General features: G+C 34.6%; 1 protein-coding gene across 1 annotated transcript in view; it reads left to right on the forward strand.

Moving 5' to 3' along the window:
• gdf6a (growth differentiation factor 6a) overlaps positions 1-4,906 on the forward strand; it is a 5,967-nt gene extending 1,061 nt beyond the window's left edge. Inside the window, exon 2 of the mRNA XM_056475331.1 lies at positions 2,748-4,906. Within this exon, the coding sequence (XP_056331306.1) occupies positions 2,748-3,628 (881 nt within the window). The 3' untranslated portion in view covers positions 3,629-4,906. The remainder of the gene's footprint in view (positions 1-2,747) is intronic.
• The last annotated feature ends 18,866 nt before the right edge of the window (positions 4,907-23,772 follow it).

Raw genomic sequence — 23,772 nt, forward strand, 5'->3', positions numbered from 1 at the left:
ATAAAAACAAGGTTTTCCTTTTTACTCTATTCTATTTACTTTTATTTTATCTACTTTATTAAAAAAAACTTTTAAAAGCGCTTAAGTCACAATTAAGTTGGTTTTACTTGCAATAAAATATGTGTGAAACTTGTGAAAGGCAAAACAAACAAACAAACAAACAAACAAACATTGCGCTTTGCTTTTGCAGAAAAACGCGTTCGCAGAGAGAAGAGAAGCGCACTCTGATTTGATGAAAAAAGCCTCACTTTGCTCACTGATTTTGATTTGATGTGTCATTGGCTATGACCCTTCACTGGACCCTCTGAGGGTTGCTTTGCATCAAACCGCTGATTGGAGTATTTGAACTGGGTGATCTAATTGAGTGTCCATGTCATAACATATCAAACACTGTCTATTCTCCCGTAATGAACTAGTTCAGCCAGTGGCACACAACCGAAAGAGAAGAGCAAAAACTGGAGAGGACCTTATATATCTGTTTAGGTTTGGAGAGTCGATGCTTTATGGATATTTTTCTCTCTTAACATTGTGGATAGTATAGTGCATTTTCCATTGTTACCGATCAACAAGTTTTTAAAAAAGCACTCTAAAGTGCTGCATAGAAATAGGTGGGTAACATTTGCCGTCCACACTTAATGCAAAACCGTTCCAGTTGCCTGGCTGCGCTACAGTGTGTTGGCTATATGTGCGCCATGCGCGTCATTCGCTGCTGAATGTCATCAAGAATCATTTCCACTCAAGCGCCGTTCAATTATGATAAGGCAGTAATCTTTTTGTGCAACAGGAAGGAATTTCCTTCAAAACAGATAAGACATTTCCCCAAATTTTAGATCGTTATGGTTGCAAGATCAGACAAGAACAAACGGAATGTATGAAAATTACTTTTGGCACTTGTGAGTAACTCATTAAAACGCAGATGGTGCCCCGGTAGCCACACCATAAGAAGTCTCTTTCTCTCTCTCTCTTTCTTTCTCTCTCCCATTTTTTTCTTCTTTCCGTCATTCTGTCGTCGTGCAGAATCGAATTATTAAACAAGAATGTTCGCTGATTAAAAGTGAGCGACCGCGTGGACGTAGTTATTTCCGAATTTTTAATGGTGGCCTGGGCTATTTGTTTAGGCCGTCGCGTAAACTCGTCCAACTCTTGCTGCATGCAATTGTGTTTTATGTGCGCAATAATCACTTTTGAACGGGGATGTTGTTTTTGGCAGAAGGGATGAAATATAAGAGGAGCGCATTTTAATGGGGTGGGAGGGAATTCAGAACTGTTAATTATTTGGTGACCTTGTATTCGATTTGTTTGAGGTCTTATAAAAACGCAAATACGAGCAGAGGAACGAAAACAGACGCTTTATTAGGCTATTGTAATTATTTGACAATGATTTATTAACATATCGATTAGGTAAAACGTAATGTTATTTAATTTTCGAGTTATTTCTTCTAAATTTTCATTCACAGAGGTATGGATTTTAGTTGTATTGATCAACAATAAAAATGAATCGGCTCTCGGAAGGCCAAATTAAAATTTGTCTGCATGTGTTTATATAATATTTTGGTTTAGGCTAAATGTAATCTGGAGCGATAATATAGTCTAACAGTTTAAGAAAATTATTACATACACAAGCCCACATGAATTCTGATAAATGCTTCTCGTTTGGTCTGTCAGAGAGATAAAAGGCGGTGATAAAGTGCGACTAGGCCTCTGGATTCCTGAAGGGGAAAGAATGCAATAATTGTGCATTGTTCAACACGTACAGTATGTCGCTTTGTGTCTGGCGCACTCTTTCCCCCACCACTCTTTCTTTCACTCACTATGGCTACAAGATCTCTCTTATTTGTGTAATCACCTGTGCGTATTAATGACAAATTATTTTGCAAAGTGTTTATATGTTAGACAGGAACGAATGACCATGTAAATAAATAATTTCCAAAAGGGGTTCAAACGCGAGATCATTTTAAGTTCTAAATATTGTAACTTGTAGATTTTAAAGGTTACAAATGATTCCACAATGATTCCATAAGAACTATTTTTTTCTTCCTAAAACTTTTCAGTGAACTGTAACTAAAATATTTATTTTTGTACTTAGTGTGAACTGCATTTTATTAATGTAAACTCTTTTCATCTATAGCCTAAAGGAACTTTTTTGTTGGAATGGAAAATCTCCATGGACATTAACCGTATCCCATCAATTCCAACTAAGAGCTTTATTTTTAAAGAGTCTGTACTGATGCTTTACAGAGCCTAGAAACCAAGCTGATCGGAAGAATATAATGTACAATTACTTTTTATCAATCCCAAAGAAACACATGCAGTCAAAAAAAAGTTTTCCGTACATGTGTTCAAATGGCCGAATTGTAAGTGTAACCACAGTTTTACTCAAGCTAAATTAAATAAAAATGGCAACAAAATTTGGTAGGCTGATGCAGTTTAAGCTTTTTAGCTAAACTTATTTTATTTAGCTAGATGCTCTTTTATAGCTTCTTTTTAAATGTAAAACAAAGCCTAGCATGTGATAGAGAAATTACTTAACCGTCCAACGTTTTATTTTTATGCCAAACTTTTGTAATATGAAAAAAAAAATGAAATGTGAGTTAATAGCTTCTCTTGTTTCTTTTTGTGTGTATATTTTCCCTTTGTTGAACTAAAAGAAAGCCGAAAATAAGGTTTTAGATTTTACCTGACCTCTTTATGAGAATGTGAGTCACTTTAAGTGAATCTGACTGCAATTATTTCTCTTTATCTTGCAGACGATCTCACGCTCTCTCCTTTGCGAAGACAAACGTATCTGTTTGATGTTTCAACTCTCTCAGACAAAGAGGAGCTGGTCGGTGCTGAATTAAGGATATTTCGCAAATCGCCTGGGGATGTCCAACCGTCCCCATCAGGCGTCTACAACTTTCATTTACTCTCATGTCGATCAGAGAGGGCACTGGCCTCCAGGTCCATTGATCTTCAGGATTCCCGAAAAGCAGAATGGGAGGTTCTGGACGTTTGGGGGATTTTTAAAAACAGGCACCAAGGGAATCAGCTTTGTCTCCAGCTCAAGGTTACGCATGGCAAATCTGACACCGAGATCGACCTAAAGCAACTGGGTTTCCACCGTCACAGCCGGACGCAGCAAGAAAGGGCCATACTGGTGGTCTACACGCGGTCCAAAAAAAGAGAGAACTTGTTTAATGAGATGAAAGAGAAAATTAAGTCTCGCGGAGATGATGATGATGAGGAGGAGAGCGCTCTGCAGTTTAAAGCGCGGCGCAGACGGAGAACTGCGCTTAATAATCGTCACGGGAAAAGGCATGGCAAAAAGTCCAAATCGAGATGCAGCAAAAAGGCGCTGCACGTCAATTTCAAAGAACTCGGATGGGACGACTGGATCATCGCTCCCCTGGATTACGAAGCCTACCACTGCGAGGGCGTGTGCGACTTCCCGTTGAGATCGCACCTGGAGCCGACCAACCACGCCATCATTCAGACGCTCATGAACTCCATGGACCCCAACAGCACTCCACCGAGCTGTTGCGTCCCCACAAAACTCAGCCCCATCAGTATACTGTACATAGACTCTGGAAACAACGTCGTGTACAAACAGTACGAGGACATGGTGGTAGAACAGTGTGGCTGTAGGTAGCGAATCACACAGACACAGCAGAGTATGGCACCAAGGCAACACTTGAACGATGCGTAAAGACGCGCTTGAGCCGCTCAAACTGCGCATTCTCACCTATGCAAAAGGGATTCTTCTTCATCAGAGACATTTTGGACGATTTTAAGCGATCTCCAACGGCTGCTGTTCACGGTTGTGCCAAGAGCGCGTGTATAGTTTCTCTACAAAAAAACTTGTTTTTTTTTTAAACACACATGCTGGGTTTCCTTTTTTTGTAATTGCGTGTCCAAAAACCCTAAATATTCAAGTTGTCGGCAGGTAGAAGAAACGACAGATTTAGTGCGTAACCGTCTTGGCAAGATTCACTGAGGATTGTGTTACACCATTATCCGCGTGGACTCAGAAGAATGTGGAGACGAGCACCTGTTGAAACTCATCTGTTAGTTATATGGATAATATTGAATGAGTAAAACGCAGTGCCCTGGACACGGTTTTTACGACCAACGGTGTGTAAAGAGGCATATTCAGCTTTCGGGGGCAAAGGTGAATGTTCCAAACTCTAAATATGGCGATTCTGCTGCTTCCCTACAGAGAGAAAGAGAGCGAGCTTGACTGATGCTTTTGAGGAGCACCGCACAAATTACTTTTGAAGTGCCTGGACATTTGATAAAAACCCACAAAATGTCGTTTTGTACTTTCTGAGAAGACATAAAAATGGATTTCCATCAACGTTTGCATCTTTACAAAATGCACTTCCGCAACTGTCCAAGTAGTCTGGAAGGAGCGTTTTTTCCCGACCTAACGACTGACAAGGAAAAAAAAAGACTCGCAAGCGAGATTATATTAAAATGCACATTAGCTTTGAATGCACTGTTGTTCATTATTTGAGCTGTAAATATTTGTAAAGTAAAACCTAAAAGTGCAACGGATGAAGAAATGCAAAACCACATTTCTTTGTTAATGTACATTTATAAATGCACTCAAATCGCTATAATTTCTATTCTATAATTATTTTATTATTTGTGATGTACAGAGTTTCATGATAATCGTGTATTTCTTACGCTGATAAAACAAAATTAATTTAAAATGTATTCATCATTGCTGAGGGTGGAAATACCATTATCGATGTCTACCTCATAATTGCATAGAATCTACGTACTGAGGTGCATTCAGCTAGAGTTTAAGGTTTTCCAAAATATATAAATTTATATATATATATATATACAGTATATCAATGGATAATAATCCACACTATTACTGTACTAATAAAAGCAATAAATGCACTTTGTGTGGTGCCAGTGACTCCTCACGTCCATTCAAATTTTCTGACTTATACATGCCCTACATTTCACATCTTCATGCACAATATAGATGTACAGTGCTCGACATAAATAAGTACACCCCTCCCTCACACATCTGATTAAACGAATATTTTTAATAGTAAGCTATACATTATTATATTTGTGCATATACATTAGATTAGTCAGTACTGAAGCCATATCTGGTGCTTATCTAACAAAATGACTTACGATAACGGTTCAAAAACTAGTGCACCCAAATTTATGTTATAGAAAAATATTAAAAACATATTTAAAAAAAGAGGAAAAATCAAGAAAAGCAAAAAAAAAAAAAAAAAAAAAAAACAATTTAGTTGAAATTTTTATTATCTTTCAATGTCTAAATAGTCACTAAAAAGGTCACAAAAATATTATTTAAATAAATATATCTGTTTAATAATTCTGTTTTGTTTAAATGCACCAAAATACATTGCCTATATTCACTGAGAAATGGATAAAAATATTCATTTTCAAAATGGGGTGTACTAAATTATGCTGCGCACTTAAAGGTCTCTGCATCTGAACTCTTCATATGCATTTAAAGAGTACATTTTACAGAATAAACTGTATAAGTTCCAAGCGTTGTGCTGCAATCTCCCAAATGCTTTAACAGAGAATTAATTTTAGGGTTAAATAACAGGAGATGGTGACCTTATGGTAGCCATTTTAGCAGCTGGTGACAACTATGAAAATCATTGGTGGTGGGAATATATAGTGTGTATTTTTTAATGGTCATGCAAACTGCAGGTTGATTTTTTTCCTCATTTTGAATGAAATATCATTGAGTTCTTTTAGCAATTAATCCATTTTATAGGAAAACACAAGTTGAATCATTGATCGAGGTCTGTGCAGACTACTTTGTTGAGTTTTTTTCCCCCTCATTTAGTTTCATTTCAAAATGTTAGTTTCAGTCCAGCGTGAAGTTTAACAGTTCCATTGTTGTTTTCACTCAGCAGCTTCTTTTCATGTGTCCATCTTTTGTTTCCATTACTGACAGATCCTCTTCTGAGATAATCCAGCTCTTCACCTGATCTGTTTCACATTTTTATTAGCTCTCAGACGGCTTCAAATCCCCATGGCATTTCTGTGGCTCATTTTCACAGTGCGTTATTAGCAGAGTTTTTATCCTCGCATACGTTTCTGCTCCAATAATCAGCTCGGTGTAATGGTGCTAATATGTCGTAGAGTTATGCCTTGCACAGTCACCTCTCAGCGTTGAAATGGTGTTGAAACATGTGGACCACAGAGATTTAAGGAAATACATCTCCAGCGGGGAGTGTTCAAGCAAAAGACTGTTTTCCAATGAATTAGCCATCCGCGGGTCAAGTTTTTTTTAACACTGTAATGTTTCCCAATCTTCAGATGAAAAGGTTGAAGGCAAGGATTGCTTCCATATAGGCATTGGCCTTGGCCTGGAAGCAATTAGGAAATTGCTTTGAAATGCTATATGTTGTCCAGACTCTGTTACAGTATCATGTCACTCTACACATGTTTGTTCAAGGAGGGGGAAAAGGATGCTAATGTGCCCTTTAGCTGTCTCTACGAATGACGCTTACAATGATAATGTCTTTTAGAATGAGGATGAGACAGCATGTGCTGTGTCAGGTGGGATCTCATCATCACCCATTACAGGGCCTTTTAGAGCTGTCTAAACAGATGGATACACAATATCATTTAAAAGGTCTGCATATCCCTTCTAACAAATAACATGTGTCTCAATTTGTTATCTTTAGATAATTCAATATGATAATTCAGTATTCATTAGCTTTATTATTTATTAATTTATTATTATAAGGTTTGCTGTATAAGTTAAAACAGAATATTTTTATTACTCATAAAAGTCTTAGCCATTTAAAATATGGGGGAAAACTCAACAGTTGGCTTACAAAAATGAATAATTATAAATGTATCACAGTAGTTGAAAGCCCATATTTATATACTCTTAGAAACAAAGGTTACAAAGCTGTCGCAGAGAAAATAGTTTTTCAAAAGGTCTAATTTGTACCTAAAGGGCCCATATAGGAACCTTAAAGTAATGTATTATTACCTAAAGTGTACATTAGTTGCAAAAATGTAAAAAGTGCACATTTTTGCATTTCCTTCAGTTTCTCAGAGACCGTTTCATGTGGAAACCCAAAGTTTTAATATAATAAACCCACATTTATTGGACACCCACCCACAATACTATAATATGTGTACATATGATAATAATTCAAACTTGTAAAGACAAATTCAAATGTTGCAACTGACCCTGAGCAGGGCGACGGTTGCAACAACCCACAGGGACCATTGCAACATTCATTAAAATGTAAAAATAAAAAAACAATTAAAACATCAGGTTGGATTTTATTAATATTTTTTGATAAACAGACTAAATGTAAATTGGTTAAATTGGTAAACGTGTTAAATTGATGATGTAAATACAGACTATTAAATGAACAAGCAACAACCAATTATCAGGCCTAAAAAAACTGTTTTACAAAAATATGGTTTTACTGAAAAACTAGACTGAAACTTTGCTAAACTACTTCTTTGAACTGAATTAATTAATCAAATAATTTATTTTTTCAAATTAAATTAAACTGCGATGAAATAAGGATTGTACATTGTTAAATTTGCAAATATTTTAAGTAATTTTGTAACTGTTAACTGTCTCAACTTTTTCAACCCTGATTAAACTGTGCAATACAATAGCTTTAACGTTTAACAGCTATACCTATTGAAATCTAAAAAACAGTGATTTAAATGATACAAATGAATAATGTTTCACAAAAACGGATTAGAGAGTATGAGAAATTTTCTGAACATTTATTTTTTTATTATTATTATTATTTTACCTAAAAATGAATTTTATACTGAAGGAACAGTCACATATGGCTGATTTCTCTCAGATTGAAGAGGGGTCTTACTGAGAATATGTAGAATATCATCACTCTAGCTCATTTCTGAATTGAGGAATAAGTCTTGTAGCAACAGTCCCCACTCCCCCTGTCTTTTGAAAAGGTAACAGCTTTTTGTATCTTTATTTCTGAGTGTAGTACTGAGTTAACTCTTTAAATTTTTTATTATTCTTATTTAAATCAAATTATATAACAGTGTTACCTTTTTAAGGTTTCTACTCCCTAAAAGGCTTTTTAGAATGCACCCTTTGAGACCTGGATTATCTCGTTCTGGAAACTCTGCTTTTAACCCTGCGTAATTTAAAAGCTGGTTAGCAGCCCCCTTTTCCCAAGTTCAGGTACCCCTCTAGCAACAATATTGGCATGTAAAGTGTCCAGCGTGTACGGTGTAACCATCAAAGACTATAGGATACTTAGTGACTTTGGTAACGATTCAGCATACAATATTTACCAGATACTTAGCAATTAACAGCCTCACTTTCACGTGATAACAGGAAAGACTGCGAGTTTAACACCGTGACATCGAAGTAATGTCAGCTTCTGAGGTATTGAGACCGTTGTATTCTTACTTGCCTAAAAACATTAAAATTATACGTTTTTCCTGCTATTAACTGTTAATTCGTAGTGTAAAATGTAAGGAGAGTTTTTTAAATAACGTTAGATTTGGTAATAAGGAATCACTATCACAAGGATACCTGTTGGCAAAGCTTGTTTGAGTTTATTGTCTCTTCCATACAATAGCCTATTAAAGTAATATTTAACCCATCCTTAATATTGCTTTGTAGGGTTGCGTGATATTGGAAAAATCTGACATTGAGATATTTAGTTTTTCTGCGACATATATTGCATGAATGAATACAGTTTCACCATATTTGTTGAATTAGCTCTATTTGCAAAGAAATCATTATTAGGATCAATTAGGGTGATTTTTTTTTTTTTTTTTTTTTTTTTTTTTCTAAGGGTGTGAATCATGTATTTAAAAATAATAAACAAATTGTGGTCAAAAATAATTACAATAGAGCAACAACAACAACAAAAAAGTAAAATAAACAGTGCTTTATGGTTTTCCGTAGAGTAAAACAGTATTTAGGTACAGAAATTGTAATGTAATGTAAAATAACACTGTATAGTATTCATTCAGTAAAATAATTCTTCATTAATTATAGTAATCTGTTCATTTTAAAAAGTTTCCTCTTGATATTCGATGGTTGAAATGTAAGGAGAATGCCACCTTATTGTATCCAATTTTTAAAAAAACACTTAAAGCCTACTGACTTTTTTATGAAAATAAAAAAATTCACAGTTTAATGAAAATGACTTCTTTAAATAACTCAAAGTAGGTTATTATAGGAAAATATGAACAGTTGTTTCAGTATTTGAGTAAAAATATAAAAAAATGAAAAAAAAATGTCACTTGGAGGGAACAAGAAAAAATATAAAATAATCCAAAAAAAAAAACATTCTGGATAAACTTGCTAGTAGTCTGCAACATATAAACGATAATTATTTATATTATTTATTCAATTTCCCATTAATTGTACTTTATTAACATCTACACCAACCCTAAACCCAACCGTCACAGTAATTTAAAACAGATCTGAATCTGGTGTCTTCTCTATTAGTATCACTGATTAACCACAAGAATTATTTATATTATTTATTCAAGAGTTCACACTTAGCTGATGATTGATAATAAAGCTTGTTTGGCATGCTGTCTCGGTAGAAAGCCCTGAGCATATGAGATCCTCGAGCCCTGGGCTCCCTCCCGTTTGCAGGGCAAGAGGGGAGTTTGATCTCAGGTAGATCTCGATGAATTCCCCCAACTTATTTTTGGCTAACGACAGATATAGGATGGCTAAGGAGAGATGTACACTTGCTAAGAGCTTGGGCCGCCCATCTGTAAAGGAGGGGGAGTAGTGGTGGGTAGGGGGGTGATTCTTCAAGATGAAGATACTGAGATGAGAAAACTCTGGTTATTTATGGTGACTTAGGAGTCATCTGATTGGTGAATCAATCGTGAGCTGATACAGGACCAGCTGTGATCAATCATAAGCACGTGATTCTCTCGAAATTAGTTTATAAATAAACTTCACTTAAATTTCCCATTAATTGTATTTTATTAACATCTACCTCAACCCTCACAACCGTCACAGTAATGTAAAAACAGATCTGGTGTCTTCTCTATTAGTATAGCTGATTAACCATGTGGATGGATGATAACAACCTTCTGAGCCTACCAGTAGACGCAGAAGGCCCCTACTGGCCCATATCTATCAACTGATAACCACTGATAATGCCCATTCGATCGAGTGATGACATTCGAATCGGGTGCCATGAGATAGGTCAATGGTAAAGCCAATAACACCTCATGTGCTGTGTTTGTCCAATCAATGAGACTGAGACTACACAAATATGTAAATAAGCAGGTTCTTCATCCCACTTCATGTTTCGACACAGGATTTTGACAAGCCCATGCAAATTTATAGGCTAGTGCACTGCACTGATGAAAATACCATGTCCAAAGAAAACAATATGGGATAAACTAAGATGTGGTTAAATATCCTGAATCGCCTCCTTGAGGTTTCCATCCACGTTTGAGCATGAAACTGGTCAGAAACGGTTTCTGAATTCCTAGAACATCAGTGACCTTTTAAAGGGTGCAAAAGAAGACCGATCGCAGACCTGAGACTGTCTCTTATTCGATTATGATTTATGAAATAATGGCCGGGTTCATCGAAAGAGTAGATGGAGATCGGAATGCAGAAGATACAGAGGCTGTTTAGCAAAAGAGGAATGCAGAGTTTACCATTCCGGGTTCCTCAGTGCATTCCTGGACTCAGCGCTGCATTAAGTAAATGACTTTTCCTGGTCATCGGAGAGCTATCCTCTACTGTCGGGAATGCCTCTTGAGACATCACTGTTTATTTGAATGTTATGTCTAATGTGTGCGAATGTGTGTTTTTGTCTTTCATAAAATCGTACAGTCAAATGCCTGGCAGTGGGACAGATACCTTTCAGTGGAGATTTGGGGAATGTTCTTCATAAATAGCCTTGACACATCACATCTGTGCACGGCGCTATCAGACTGGATTTCAACTGCGGAGGGCTCTGGTAATGCTTCATCTCAAAGATATACAGTCTTGATTCTGGAACGGTCTCATTTTATAAATCAGTTGCTGATAATGGATGCATCAAACAGACTAAGACTGCATAAATCAAAAAGTGGGACAAATGCATTTTTAATAGAATGTTAAAAGGGATGTTCTGGGTTGAACAGTGTCATTTGTGGGTTAATATATTTAAATGATTTCACCATTTTCTTTCAAGCAAAATCTTACTATTTTGAGTGTGTAGATATGATTTTAGTGTAAACAATCTGCTTAATATTGTTACATTTGTTTTAACAGCTTTATCACTCATGCCAAATGATGATGTACAATAAAAAAATAAATAAATAAGCGTTTGTTATCAAAGTATACTGTAAACTTCAAATTACTCCCTTTAAATTGAAACAAAGTTCACCCCACTTTCAATGTGAAGTTCCTTTTCTTTCTTTGTTTTATAGTTGTTGTTGTTTTTTTAATCAACTTTAGTGACAGATTTTGTAATTTAAATGTATGAAAATTTGTCAAAAGATTATCTTTAAATCTAATAAATCAAAATTATCTTATTGAAATACTGAACAATTTACCACAAATACACGAGTTGATAACATTTGCAACATCAAAAATCGACAACGTGATGCTAATTTTAATGTAATCAACCGAAAATGGCTGTACTAATTGTTATTTAAATAGCTCAAACAATTCACAAATGTTAAATATTTAATGTAATTAATTTGAATTTTAACAATTGATTTTAAATCCTTCTTTCATTTACTTTCTCTGTAAGTGCTTTACAGTAACCTAAAAGAGCACCTATTTTAGCCCTTTTAAAAGATGTAAGATAAGGCTTTGGTGTCTCCAGAATGTGTCTGTAAGGTTTCAGCTCAAAATACCCATCAGATTATTTATTATAGCCTCCAGAATCTGCTCATTTTGGTGTCTGAATACATCCTAGCTGTTTTTGTACACTCTCAGAAATAAAGGTTTGTGAGCTGTCACTGGGGTGGTACCTTTTCAAAAGGTACAAATTTGTACCTTAATTAATATTCAATATTGATACCTCAAGGGTACATATTCGTACCTAAAAAGTACAAAACTTTTCCTCTTAAATTTTTTTTAGGTACTAATATATACTTTTCAGGTACCAATATGGACAATTCAAGTACAAATGTGTACCTTTTGAAAGGTATCACCGCAGTAACAGCTTGCGTACCTTTATTTCTGAGAGTGTAGCCAAATTGGTAGGCGGGGAAATCCGCACTCCAACGTCACATTGTGGTGATCTTCAAAATCACTGGGATTTGGGTGCTATTTTAATGTCAGGAAATTAAAAAGAGAGATTTGTTGTGTTTATATCACTCTAGTATGACAGTGGACAAACTATACCTACACACAGTTCTGTCCAAACAGCTTAAGTTGATTTTCATCATAGGGGCCTTTAACTTTTGATTTATTATAAATTTATTTATTTGTTTTTTAGAAAATAAAGTAGCAGTTAAAGGGATTTTAGTGAAAGTCAACATTATACCACAAATTCTGTGAGTTAAACATGCCAAATTCACTTTTCTATACATGTTTCAATGTCATAAACTCTAAAATGTCAACTGACATGACAAATTATAACTGAAAAAGCTTCAGAGCTCAAATAATTAGCAATTTAATGAAAGTTTAGTGTTTTTTTTATAATATAAGTGTCACATTCATGCTTTTAAATCCTCCAAAAGACTCCATTCATTTCCATAGATTTTTGTCTTATAAAGGAAAACAAGAAGAATCAAATTGATTAAAATATGGAAACATAATAAATGCCAAATTTAAGTGTACATGTTCAGTTATCTGCCACTTCTAATCTTTTATCTTCATGATTAAGGTTTAAAGTAAGGGTGTCAGGAGCCTCTTCATAAACCTGAATGGCCAGAGAAAGAGAGCCATCAAAAGACAGTAAATCTCTGAGGAGACAGAAGGACTGGCGTGCACACAGATGGGAGGATGTTGGCTGGATGAGAGCGAGCTTGAAGGGTGGCAGATGCCTTGACTAACCCCCAATTCATCCGCTGGACACAACACAAAGACAAAAGGCTGACCCAAACAGTACATACACTTGCCCATGCCTGGCGGTCAAAGGTCAGATTATCTTTCATCCTATGTTGTAGAGCCGTTCTCTTTGAAAATAGGGTTTTATATCAACAGAGGCCAAAGCAATTAGCAGCTGTTGATTTGCAGAAAAACATGACGGAGGAGGATGGATGAAAAATGGGGCATCTGCTGAGTCTCCACAATCATAGTCTGAGATGCTTTTGAGTAACACCTGGCTTTAGCTTATACCTGCTAATCGCATTATAACACAAGCCGTGGGCCATTTTGAAAATGGAGACAGTGCTTTTATCTTATTAACGCTGGCAGAATGTTTAAAATCTAATAGTAGCATGTGGAGAATGTTTTAGGATTGAAGTTTGGGAGTAATATTATGGTTAACCCCCTATTATAATGTTGGGTTTGCTTCTCTCTGCTTATTATTGTTTCTTTTTATATTTTTTATATTAGAATTTTAATATACAATAAGTATTAACTCCAAGCCTGCATTTATTTTGATACAAAATTGCTTTAATAATGTTCAGAATTTTTATTGTGTTATTAAATTAAATTGTGCTGTTAAATTAAAAATATATTATTGTGGTTAACGTAATATTAAAAAATCGAGAAATTTTTGAATCAATGAGAGTCGCAATTATTCTGTTATTTTTATTACAATATATATATAACAATTATATTGTTGCGTTTGCTTCTCTCTGCTTATTATTGTTTCTTTTTATATTGTTTATATTAGACTTTTATTAGACAGTAAATATTAACACAAAGACTGCATTTATTTGATACAAAAACCCTATATAAATATTCACCATCTTTATTGTGTTATTCAATTAAAGTGTGCTGTTAAATTAAATATATACATTATTGTGGTTAACATGTAATAAAAAATTCTAGACATTTTATTTTTTAAGCAATGAGAGTTGCAATTATTCTGTTAATAATGTTGGGTTTGCTTCTCTGCTTATTATTGTTTCTCTTTATATTTGTTATATTAGCTTTTTAATATACAGCAAGTATCAACACTGAGACTGCATATATTTGATACAAAAAAACCCTATAAAAATATTCAGCATCTTCATTGTGCTATTAAATTAAATTGTGCTGTTAAATTAAAAATATATTATTGTGGTTAACTTGTAAAATAAAATAAAAAAATCAAGAGATTTTAACTCAATGAGAGTTGCAATTATTCTTTTAACATTGTTGGGTTTGCTTCTCTGCTTATGTTAGTTTTCTTTACATTTTTATATTAGCTTTTAAATATACAGTGAGTATTAACACCAAGACTTCATATATTTGATACAAAAAAAAAAAAAAAAAAAAGACTATAAAAATATTCAGCATCTTTACTGTGTTATTAAATCAAATTGTGCTGTTAAATTAAAAATCTATTATTGTGGTTAACCTGCAATAATAAAAAAAAAAACACTGAGAGATTTTTGAATCAATGAGAGTTGCAATTATTCTGTTAATAATGTTGGGTTTGCTTTTCTCTGCTAATTATTGTTTCACTTTATATTGTTTATATTAGTTTTTATATTACCTCCCAAGCCTGCATTTATTTTGAGACAAAAAACTTTAATAATATTCAGCATCTTTATTGTGTTATTAAAATAAATCGTGCTGTTAAATTAAAAATCTATTATTGTGGTTAACTTGTAATATAAACCAATCAAAGGATATTTGAATCAATGAGAGTTGCAATTATTGCAATTATTTTGTTAATATTGTTGTGTTTGCTTCTCGGCTTATTATTGTTTTTCTTTACATTTTTATATTAGCTTTTTAATATACAGTGAGTATTAACAACAAGACTGCATTTATTTGATACAAAAAACCTATAAAATCTTCATAGGTTAAGGATAATAAAGGATCTTTATTGTGTTATTAAATTAAATTGTGCTGATAAATTAAATATACAGTTGAAGTGAGAATTATTACCCCCCTGAATTAATAGCCCCCCTGTTTTTTTCCCCAATTTTTGTTTAACAGAGAGAAGATTTATTCAACACATTTCTAAACATAATCGTTTTAATAACTCATTTCTAATAAGTGATTTCTTTTATTTCTGCCATGATGACAGTAAATAATGTTTGGCTAGATATTCTTCAAGACACTTCTATACAGCTTAAAGTGACATTTAAAGGCTTTACTAGGTTAATTAGGTTAACTTGGCAGGTTAGGGTAATTAGGCAAGTTATTGTATAACGATGGTTTGTTCTGTAGACTTTCGAAAAAAAAATATACTGTAGCTTAAAGGGGCTAATAATTTTGACCTTAAACTTTAAATTGACCTTAAATTGTGCTGCCAAGACGGCATATATTTGATACATTCATTCATTCATTTTCATTCGGTTTAGTCCCTTATATACAGTATCAGGGGTCACCACAGCGGAATGAACCGCCAACTATTCCGGCATATATTTTAAGCAGCGGATGCCCTTCCAGCCACTGGGAAACACCCATACACTTTTACATTCACACACATGAGAACATAAGAAATGCCAGCTGGCCCAACTGGGACTTGAACCAGCAACCTACTTGCTGTGAGGTGAAAGTGCTAATCACTGAACCATAGTGCTGCCTATATTTGATACAAAAAACTATAAAATATTCAGAATTTTTGTGTTATTCTGTTTTTATTTCAGAAATCAATCATCAATTTATCTAAAATTGAAATTATATTTCACAATGTTCATTTTTTTGTACATTTTATTTATTTATTTATTTATTTATTTATTTTTGTATTATATTATGTTAAATGCTGCCTTGGTGAGCAGAAAATGCTTCATTTAATGATTCATTGTAGATTAAAAAGTTAATATGAACAAAAAATATAAAAAAATATATATTATATATATTATATTAATATTTTTTTAATTCTTAAAGTTTGACTTTTGACTGTTTGAAGTTTGACTGTAGTGTGTATAGTTAAGTGTTTAAGCATAATAGTTTAAGTGTGTAATAGTTTGTGTATAGTTACAAATATTTTATTCTAATCAAATTATTAATCCAATTATTGGTAACACTTTATAATAGCTACACACTCTGAACCATTTATTAAGCATTAGTAAAAAGTGAATTCATTATTTGTTAAGCATTAACTCTACATTAATGAATGTTAGTAAGCAGTTTACAACTGCAGCTACAAATGCTGTATTCCTGACTTATAACCACATTTATAATGTGCTTAATAATTGTTCTTTCTTGTCTTGTTAATGATTTATTTTTCATTACTAAATTAAGTATCGCATTATTTACAAACCAGTTATTTAAGCATAGTTGGTTGTTTTTTAAGATCATTCAGAATCAGTTAGTAAATGATTAATAAACTATTCAAATTAACATTTATAATCCTTATTATTCAGGCATATATTGATAGTTAATACGTATGTAAAAAAAAATTTATATAAAATAAAACTTTATTAACTTCATCCAGTTGTGTGACCTCATCTAAAGTGAGGACTATTTATGCTTTATAAATCCCTTACAAATGACAATTAAAGGCTCAGTTAAATTCTAAACAGGAAAAAAGAAAATAAATGACATTATGCATTTCTATTCATTTGAAGATACACAAATGAAACTGTATCAAATAAAAAATAAATCTTTGCAACCTTATCTAAAATAAAATTACTGTACAGTTTAAACATTGTTGCCTATTATATTGTTAAATTATTATATTGGTGTTGTTTTATCCAATTGTATGTCGTATTTTGACACCCCTGTTATTCAGCAATGTATAAACTTTACAGCCATTTTACTTTTTAGAAAATCTTGCAAAGATAATTGTTTATATGATACCAAGTCTTTAATTGTCATTTATAAGGGATTTACAAAGCATAAATAGTCTTCACTTTAGATTAGGTCACAAAATCGCATGAAGTTGAGTTAATAAAGCATTTATTAACACACATAGTAACCATTACAATATGCCTGAATAATAGGATATATAAACGTTAATTTCACAAGTTTATTAATCATTTATTAACTCATTCTGAATGATCTTAAAACCTCCAACTACTCCTAAATACAAATGGTTTGTAAATAATGCAATACTTGATTAAGTAATGAAAAATCAACCAGTCACAAATTATGAAAGTACAATTATTAAGCACATTATAAAAGTGGTTATAAGTCAAGAATAGAGCATTTGTAGCTGTGTTTATGAACTGCTTACTAATGTTTATTAATGTAGAGTTAAGGCTTAACAAATAATGAATTCACTAGATGCTAATGTTTAATAAATGATTCATAGTGTGTAGTTATTATAAAGTGTTACCCAATTATTTTGCTTATGTTTACCTTTTTAATGTTTTCTCTTATTTATTACAAGTGAACTTCAATGTTCATGCTGTTTAATTCTCTCCCAAAGGTGTATATTATAACTTCAGTGTTTTCAATCACTGTCCAGAATCAGTTGTTCTTGATTAAGAGAGGGAGAACTCGCCAATATTTGCAGGGTGTCCGCAATGATGAACGCCTCACACACTTGTTTGACAAGATATTTTTCTGGAAGCTCTTTAGGCGTTGTCACTCTCGTGGCTCAATTGAGTGTTTAGGGACAATGGTCTGGTATTGGTTACTATCGTTAAGTGTGTGTGCATCTTGTCTTGGGGTTTGGTTAGAGTGTGTGCTAAGAGCAGGGTAAATTTGCACAGCCGATCAGACAATAGCGGTGTTTAGTGGCAGGGCAGGGACGCGACCTCTTTGCCACCCTCCATCTGGTTGTTCTGATGGCCGTGTGCTTTGACTGCTACTCCTAAAGTCAGCATGAAACAGACATCTAGAGAGTTTTTTAAAACTCTTTTGTGATGCATGTTTGAATGATAAGTCTTGTTGAGCAAGAATTAACTGACTGTGCTATTGCTGCCATCTCCTTTTCAGTGCATGTATTGTAATGAGCAACATTGCGACTATGGTATGATGAGAGAAAACAGGCATGCTTGATTTGAGCATAGGCGGTGTCCGATAGGTAGTACAATTGAATTTAAATTTATTACATGCCCATTTGAAAAGCACGTTCTACATAGTATGAAGGCGAGACATAATGATTGGAACGCAGATGTATTACATCTGTCATTTGTCATTGTCATGACCCACTCTTGTCAGTTGCGTCACTTCACTCCCATTCTTAAATTCTCTCGCATAATGGCATAGCGTAGAGTCCATTTGATGTGCACTTCACAATCTCACCAGAAGTAGTAGATCATCATCTTACATCTCGCCAACTGTTTTTCGAATGCTACGAATTCAGACATGCTACTCGGCTCACATATGCTGTGTCCCAATTTGCATACTATCTGTTCTAAATAGTATTCGAAAATAGTATAGTGTATCCTTAGCCATAATACTTTGAAATAAGTCTACTAAATGGTTTTCTATTTCTGGAAAAAATTCAAAGTGTAAAAGTGAACATACTCTAACCGCTTCTATTGCCCACAATACATTGCACTTTGGACATGAATTTGATTAGAACTAAAAACTCGTGTAAAAAATGTAAATAAAATACAAACATGGCGGACTCACAATACCAATCGTCAAGTAGAGAGGCTTTGGTAAAGTTGTTTGAATGACTACTAATTAATATCTAGCTAACTGGAAAATATTTAAATCGAAATGGGGATGGTGTGTTGAGATGATTGACAGGGGACGTAATTAGCAACATAACGTTCTGTTAACGAGGAAATAGTATGTCCCAAAGCTTGCATACTCTTCTGTTACACACTCAAAAGTACACACTTTTTTTAGGGTGTAGTATAAGTATGTGAATTGCGATGCAGCAATACTGTTTTTCATATACTATGTCATAGGGAAGTATGCGATTTCACATTGTGTTCTGTTTTTGGTCACATCTTGTGACATCTCATTCTATTTTGTATTTTGTTTAGGTGTTTTGGTTCATATTGTGTTCCAATTTCTGTTGATTTGGAAGAGGTTAAATGAACCACACGAAGGCTGTTTACGCTAGTAGTTTTTTATTTTAAAACGGCCTACTAAAATGAAAATGCTTCTCATCTATATTGCTGTTTTCAGACACTATACAATCTAAAGCCTGAGACAGACCAAACCGATGGGGCCGTAGGGCAGTGTTGGGCTACCAGGCTCAGGTCAAAGGGGGATTGCTTGTATCACCATGTAGAATTGGTGTCAGCTACAAATCAGAGTGCATAAACAAAATATTAGATGACGAGACCAAGTAAACAAAGCAAGTCAAGAGGGAACACAATGAAGCTGGCTGCCATTTAATCATATTTATTAAAGTTTTGACTTCTTCAAAATGCTTTATTGAATTTTTAGACATATAAATACAATTGAATCCTTCTGTGGTGAGCGAGGAGTATTGACAAAATAATATGTAAGCTAAGCTTTGTTTACAGTTTGTATGTGTGCAGCACTAGTTCTGATTTTCCTTTTGTTATATGGCAATACAGACTACTGCCATCTGCAGGTGTGTAAAGATACTGTATATCCTCTCACACAGGCACAGAATGTATGTTTTAGTTTCAGTCAGCTGTCTTTTGTTTAGTGTTTCATAAGTAGCTTTTTGTCCAGGCTGGACCAGATGCAGCTGACACAAGGCGAGGAAACGGGAGTTTTGCATTGGTTAGTCAGACCAATGAAAAGGCCTCAGAACACCATCATTTACTTAATCAAACTAAAATGAGGTGTTCAGGATTTTAAAAATGCTAAATTATTGCTGATTAAGGATTCTGGAGTATTTTGGACATCAAAAGTAACTGTAACAAAACATTTTAAAACCAAAACATACTAGTGTAAATGGCGCCTAATAGCAGTCACTCCAGTTCATTTTAATTCAACCAAGCCTGCCAGGTGTGCACAGTAATTTTGTTTGTTATGATAGTCACTTTATCAGAGTATGTGATTTTGTTTACAAAATGAATGTCATGATTAAGTGTTACTTACTAAAAAATCACCCTATGTCATCTATAATGATGTGTGTGATATCATCAAGAAAGCAGAGCCAGTGAATAACTCCCAGAAACAAGAACGTAAACAAGAAGTGGCCACTGAAGTAGTATGCTTTGCTGACTTTTGTAGTGCCTGGAGGACTGATTGTACGTGTGCCATGTAACAAAACAGTAGAAGGACCGTAAAGACATGCTAGTTTTTTTGTCAGGATGTTGTTAAGCATTCTAGACACAGCATTGGTTGCTTACCCCTATGACTGGGCCCACACGGAATCTGCCCGTGCAGATTTCCACAGATTTCTGCAGATTTTCCGTAGACTTCCGCAGAATTCTGCAGATTTTTAGCCTATCATTAATTATGTTTATTTACTTGAATAAATGTGTGTAAATCTATATTTATTCACTTTGTAAATTAATTACAGTAATATTATTGACTAATATTAAAATGTTCATCTGATTTATGTACAATGCAGTTTGTACAGTAATATTTAGATATATTATATAATAGACTTGCTTTGTTTACCAAATAAAGTAAATCTAATTGGATTTGCATTTTAAACATTAAATAAAAGTTAAGAAGATAATATTTTTTATTTTACATATTAAGGTTTTAGTTATGATACTGCCAAAATAGCTCCACAGAAATCCGCAGATTTTTACCAAAATTCTCTGCAGAAATGGCAAAAAACGTCCGCAGATTCCGTCTGGCCCTACCTATGAGCCAATATACAATATAAAACGATCAGTTATTGCATTCCAATGCCATTGTCAATTATGAATTATCACAACGTCCTACATCAAATGGGTCGAGTCAGAATCAGCCAGTCTGAAATCAACATTACTGTTAGTGTTGACACATTGACCATTCCCAGATGGCGGATGAATCAATCAAATCAATCTGTGTATACACATATATGCCTATAATAGTTATAAACACTGCAATAAAACAAAATTCGTCAAATATGATTCCAGAGTGACTTTAAAACTTGACTTAAAGTTTGGGCGAGCCAGAGACTTACGAGCATGCTTGATTTCATAAAAAACAAGCGCGCGCTGCATGGAACAATGGAGCGTTTGGAGTTGTACTGTAAAGTGATCCACTGAGAAAAACAAACACAGGGCATGAGCAGCGAGCCAGCAAGAGCAGACCCTCCGCGAACAGGGCGGGTCGGGGGGACTGAGCTCGGCCACTTGATTGGGAAGTGGGCCTGATGGACACCTCCGGGCTCTGTAGATGGTGCCTGGGGTGTCTCAAAAGGTCACAGCCCCTTCTGGCTCGCACCATCCATTAGTCATGAGGCTTTGCAGCTTACCTGTCTAGCGTTTCAGCTCGGGACAATACAGTTAACCTCAATTGCGCTTGATTAGGAGGTGTGGAGAACAGCCACATATATAGCCTCCCTAAAAAAGATCAGACATCAATTATGCACCTCCAGGATGAAATCCGGGTGTCATCGACTCTTTCGGAACATTCCGTGAGCTTTTACTAAAGAAAAGGGGTTCAGCGTAGTTCCCGAAAGCAGCCGTGCCCCCTCCTCTCGGTAATTACCCCATTACGTGTTAGTGGCGGATGGAACTGTTACAGATGTTTTATGGCGGGGAGGCCTTTTCATTTTGTCTCCCTGATGAGGGACAGATTTATGGTGTAACTCGACGATGCCATTCAAGAGTGCAATTCTGAAAGCACACACACACACCATCCCCCGCCACACAGACACGCACACAAACACACACAAACAACAAACAGATGAGTTGTTCCGGATGTGTTTCGTTTTTGTAGGCTCCCGTCTGGGAGACAGTCAGCCGGCGTTCATTCATGATGTGGTCTGACACTCTCGGCAGCGAGTGGACCCACATGCACTTTATTTGGACTGGGAGGATGAAGCGGGATCCCAGAAAGCACTTTTTCTCATCAGAAATCTCAATCTGTTTGTGTAATATCAGATACTTTTTGCTTTATTTTTTTTTTCAGAGTCACGAGAACTGAATTTGTTTCAGTGGCCGGGCCTGCAAGGAGAAGGTGGTTATCAATTCAAGGTTTCTTTTCTTCCCTTTAGATATGTTTAAAGGTTTGCAGATGATGCTAAAACCACATTTGAGACTGTTAAGCTTTCACACAGTGTGCTGTTGTTGTCTCTAAAAGCAATGGAGAATTCTGTGGCCGTCTTTACTGTGCTCATCTTAATGATGTTGATTTCAGGCTCATTGCAATAGTGCATACCAGACTTTATTACATTTATAAACACACAAAGATCAAATAATACAAACAAAACATCTACCAGGGTGAACTGCAGGCCATCTAATCTCATAAGTAAAAATATTATAAGTGAATTGCCGTTTATTCATTCATTCATTCATTCATTGGAAAAATGATTTTATCATAATTAGCTATTTCTTGAAAGGTTGTAATTACTGCGATACCTTTCAATACCCCTTTAACTGCTTGTTCTACCAAATGGCTGACCATATTTTGACTGTTTTAAATAATGGATTACACTACACAGCATTGTTGATTTACAAAAAATCAAACAAACATAATCCTGTTGCACTACTACACGTGATTTTGGTTTTATTGTAAAAAAGTAACAACAAGTAAACATGTTAAATGAGAATCTGAAATATTTTATGGCTTCAAAAATTAAAGATGATTTAGTATTCAAAAATGATTTCATTTGATTGTTTTTAAATAAATTGGTCTTATACTTAAAAATGTCAGATTTTTCATAGTAAATGTATTAATTCCGGTACTTTTTCCATAAACTGACATATCAAACATTTCATAGGGGTTGAAATTTTAGAAATTATGGGATGTGTTGAAAAAAAATGCATTGAGTGTGTTAACTAGCGACATTAGGGGCTCTTTTTTTAACAATCTAAGTGAAAGCGCATGGCGCAAAAGCATTAAGGGCATGTCCGTATTCACTTTTGCTATTTTAAGGATGTAAAAATGCGGTTTGCGCCCTGGTGCATGGTCTAACAGGGTTGTGCTTATTCTCTTAATGAGTTATGGATGCGTTTTGAGCATAACGTGCGGTAAACCAATTAGAGTCTCATCTCCCATTCCCTTTAAGAGTTAGTTGTCGCGCCATGGAGCATTTGCTGTTTACATGGCGACTTTGTAAGTGGAAAAACTGAATGCTTCACTAGTGAGAAAACAGTTACAGATCATCTGCAGCAAGAATAATGAATGAGCCTCCTCCGTTCAGCCTCTTTACTTTGTATTTACTTTACTTTCGTGGATAAGCAAACAGTGTTGTAGTCACTCCACTGAAGACAGGCATTAGCCTACATATTTCATTTATTAAGCACAAAGATTTGTTTCAAAACTATTTCTAAATTCAGTTCTAATTTCCATCAAATGAATAAATGAACAATAATAACGAAGTGTGAAACTGAGTTCTATCCAAACACGCATACTATTCATATGGTGATGCAGACGTCTCCAAAACCCAACAGGTGGACAAATCAAAATTTTGATTAAAACTAATATAAATATGCATATAATAAATACCCCAAACAACAACATTGTACAAAAGCAAGTTGTATATTACAGTTTGTGTATTGCTGTACATCCTGTGTGTATTAAGCAATGTGTAAGCGTTTACGGCGCACAACTAACGCTCTTTGTTTTAGTCTATTTTAGTTTCGCAAAATAGCAATTCGCCTACAATGTGCCTTAACACACCTCCTTTCTAAACTGGAACAGCCACGAGTCTACAAAGCAGCGCAAATGGATTTGCTATTTAAAAAACGTGGCTCAAAATGGGAAAATTATGGTTATGTTGGTCTGAAAATAGCAACACA

Source organism: Danio aesculapii, chromosome 16 (assembly GCF_903798145.1).
Source record: "Danio aesculapii chromosome 16, fDanAes4.1, whole genome shotgun sequence".
Lineage (NCBI taxonomy): Eukaryota > Metazoa > Chordata > Actinopteri > Cypriniformes > Danionidae > Danio > Danio aesculapii.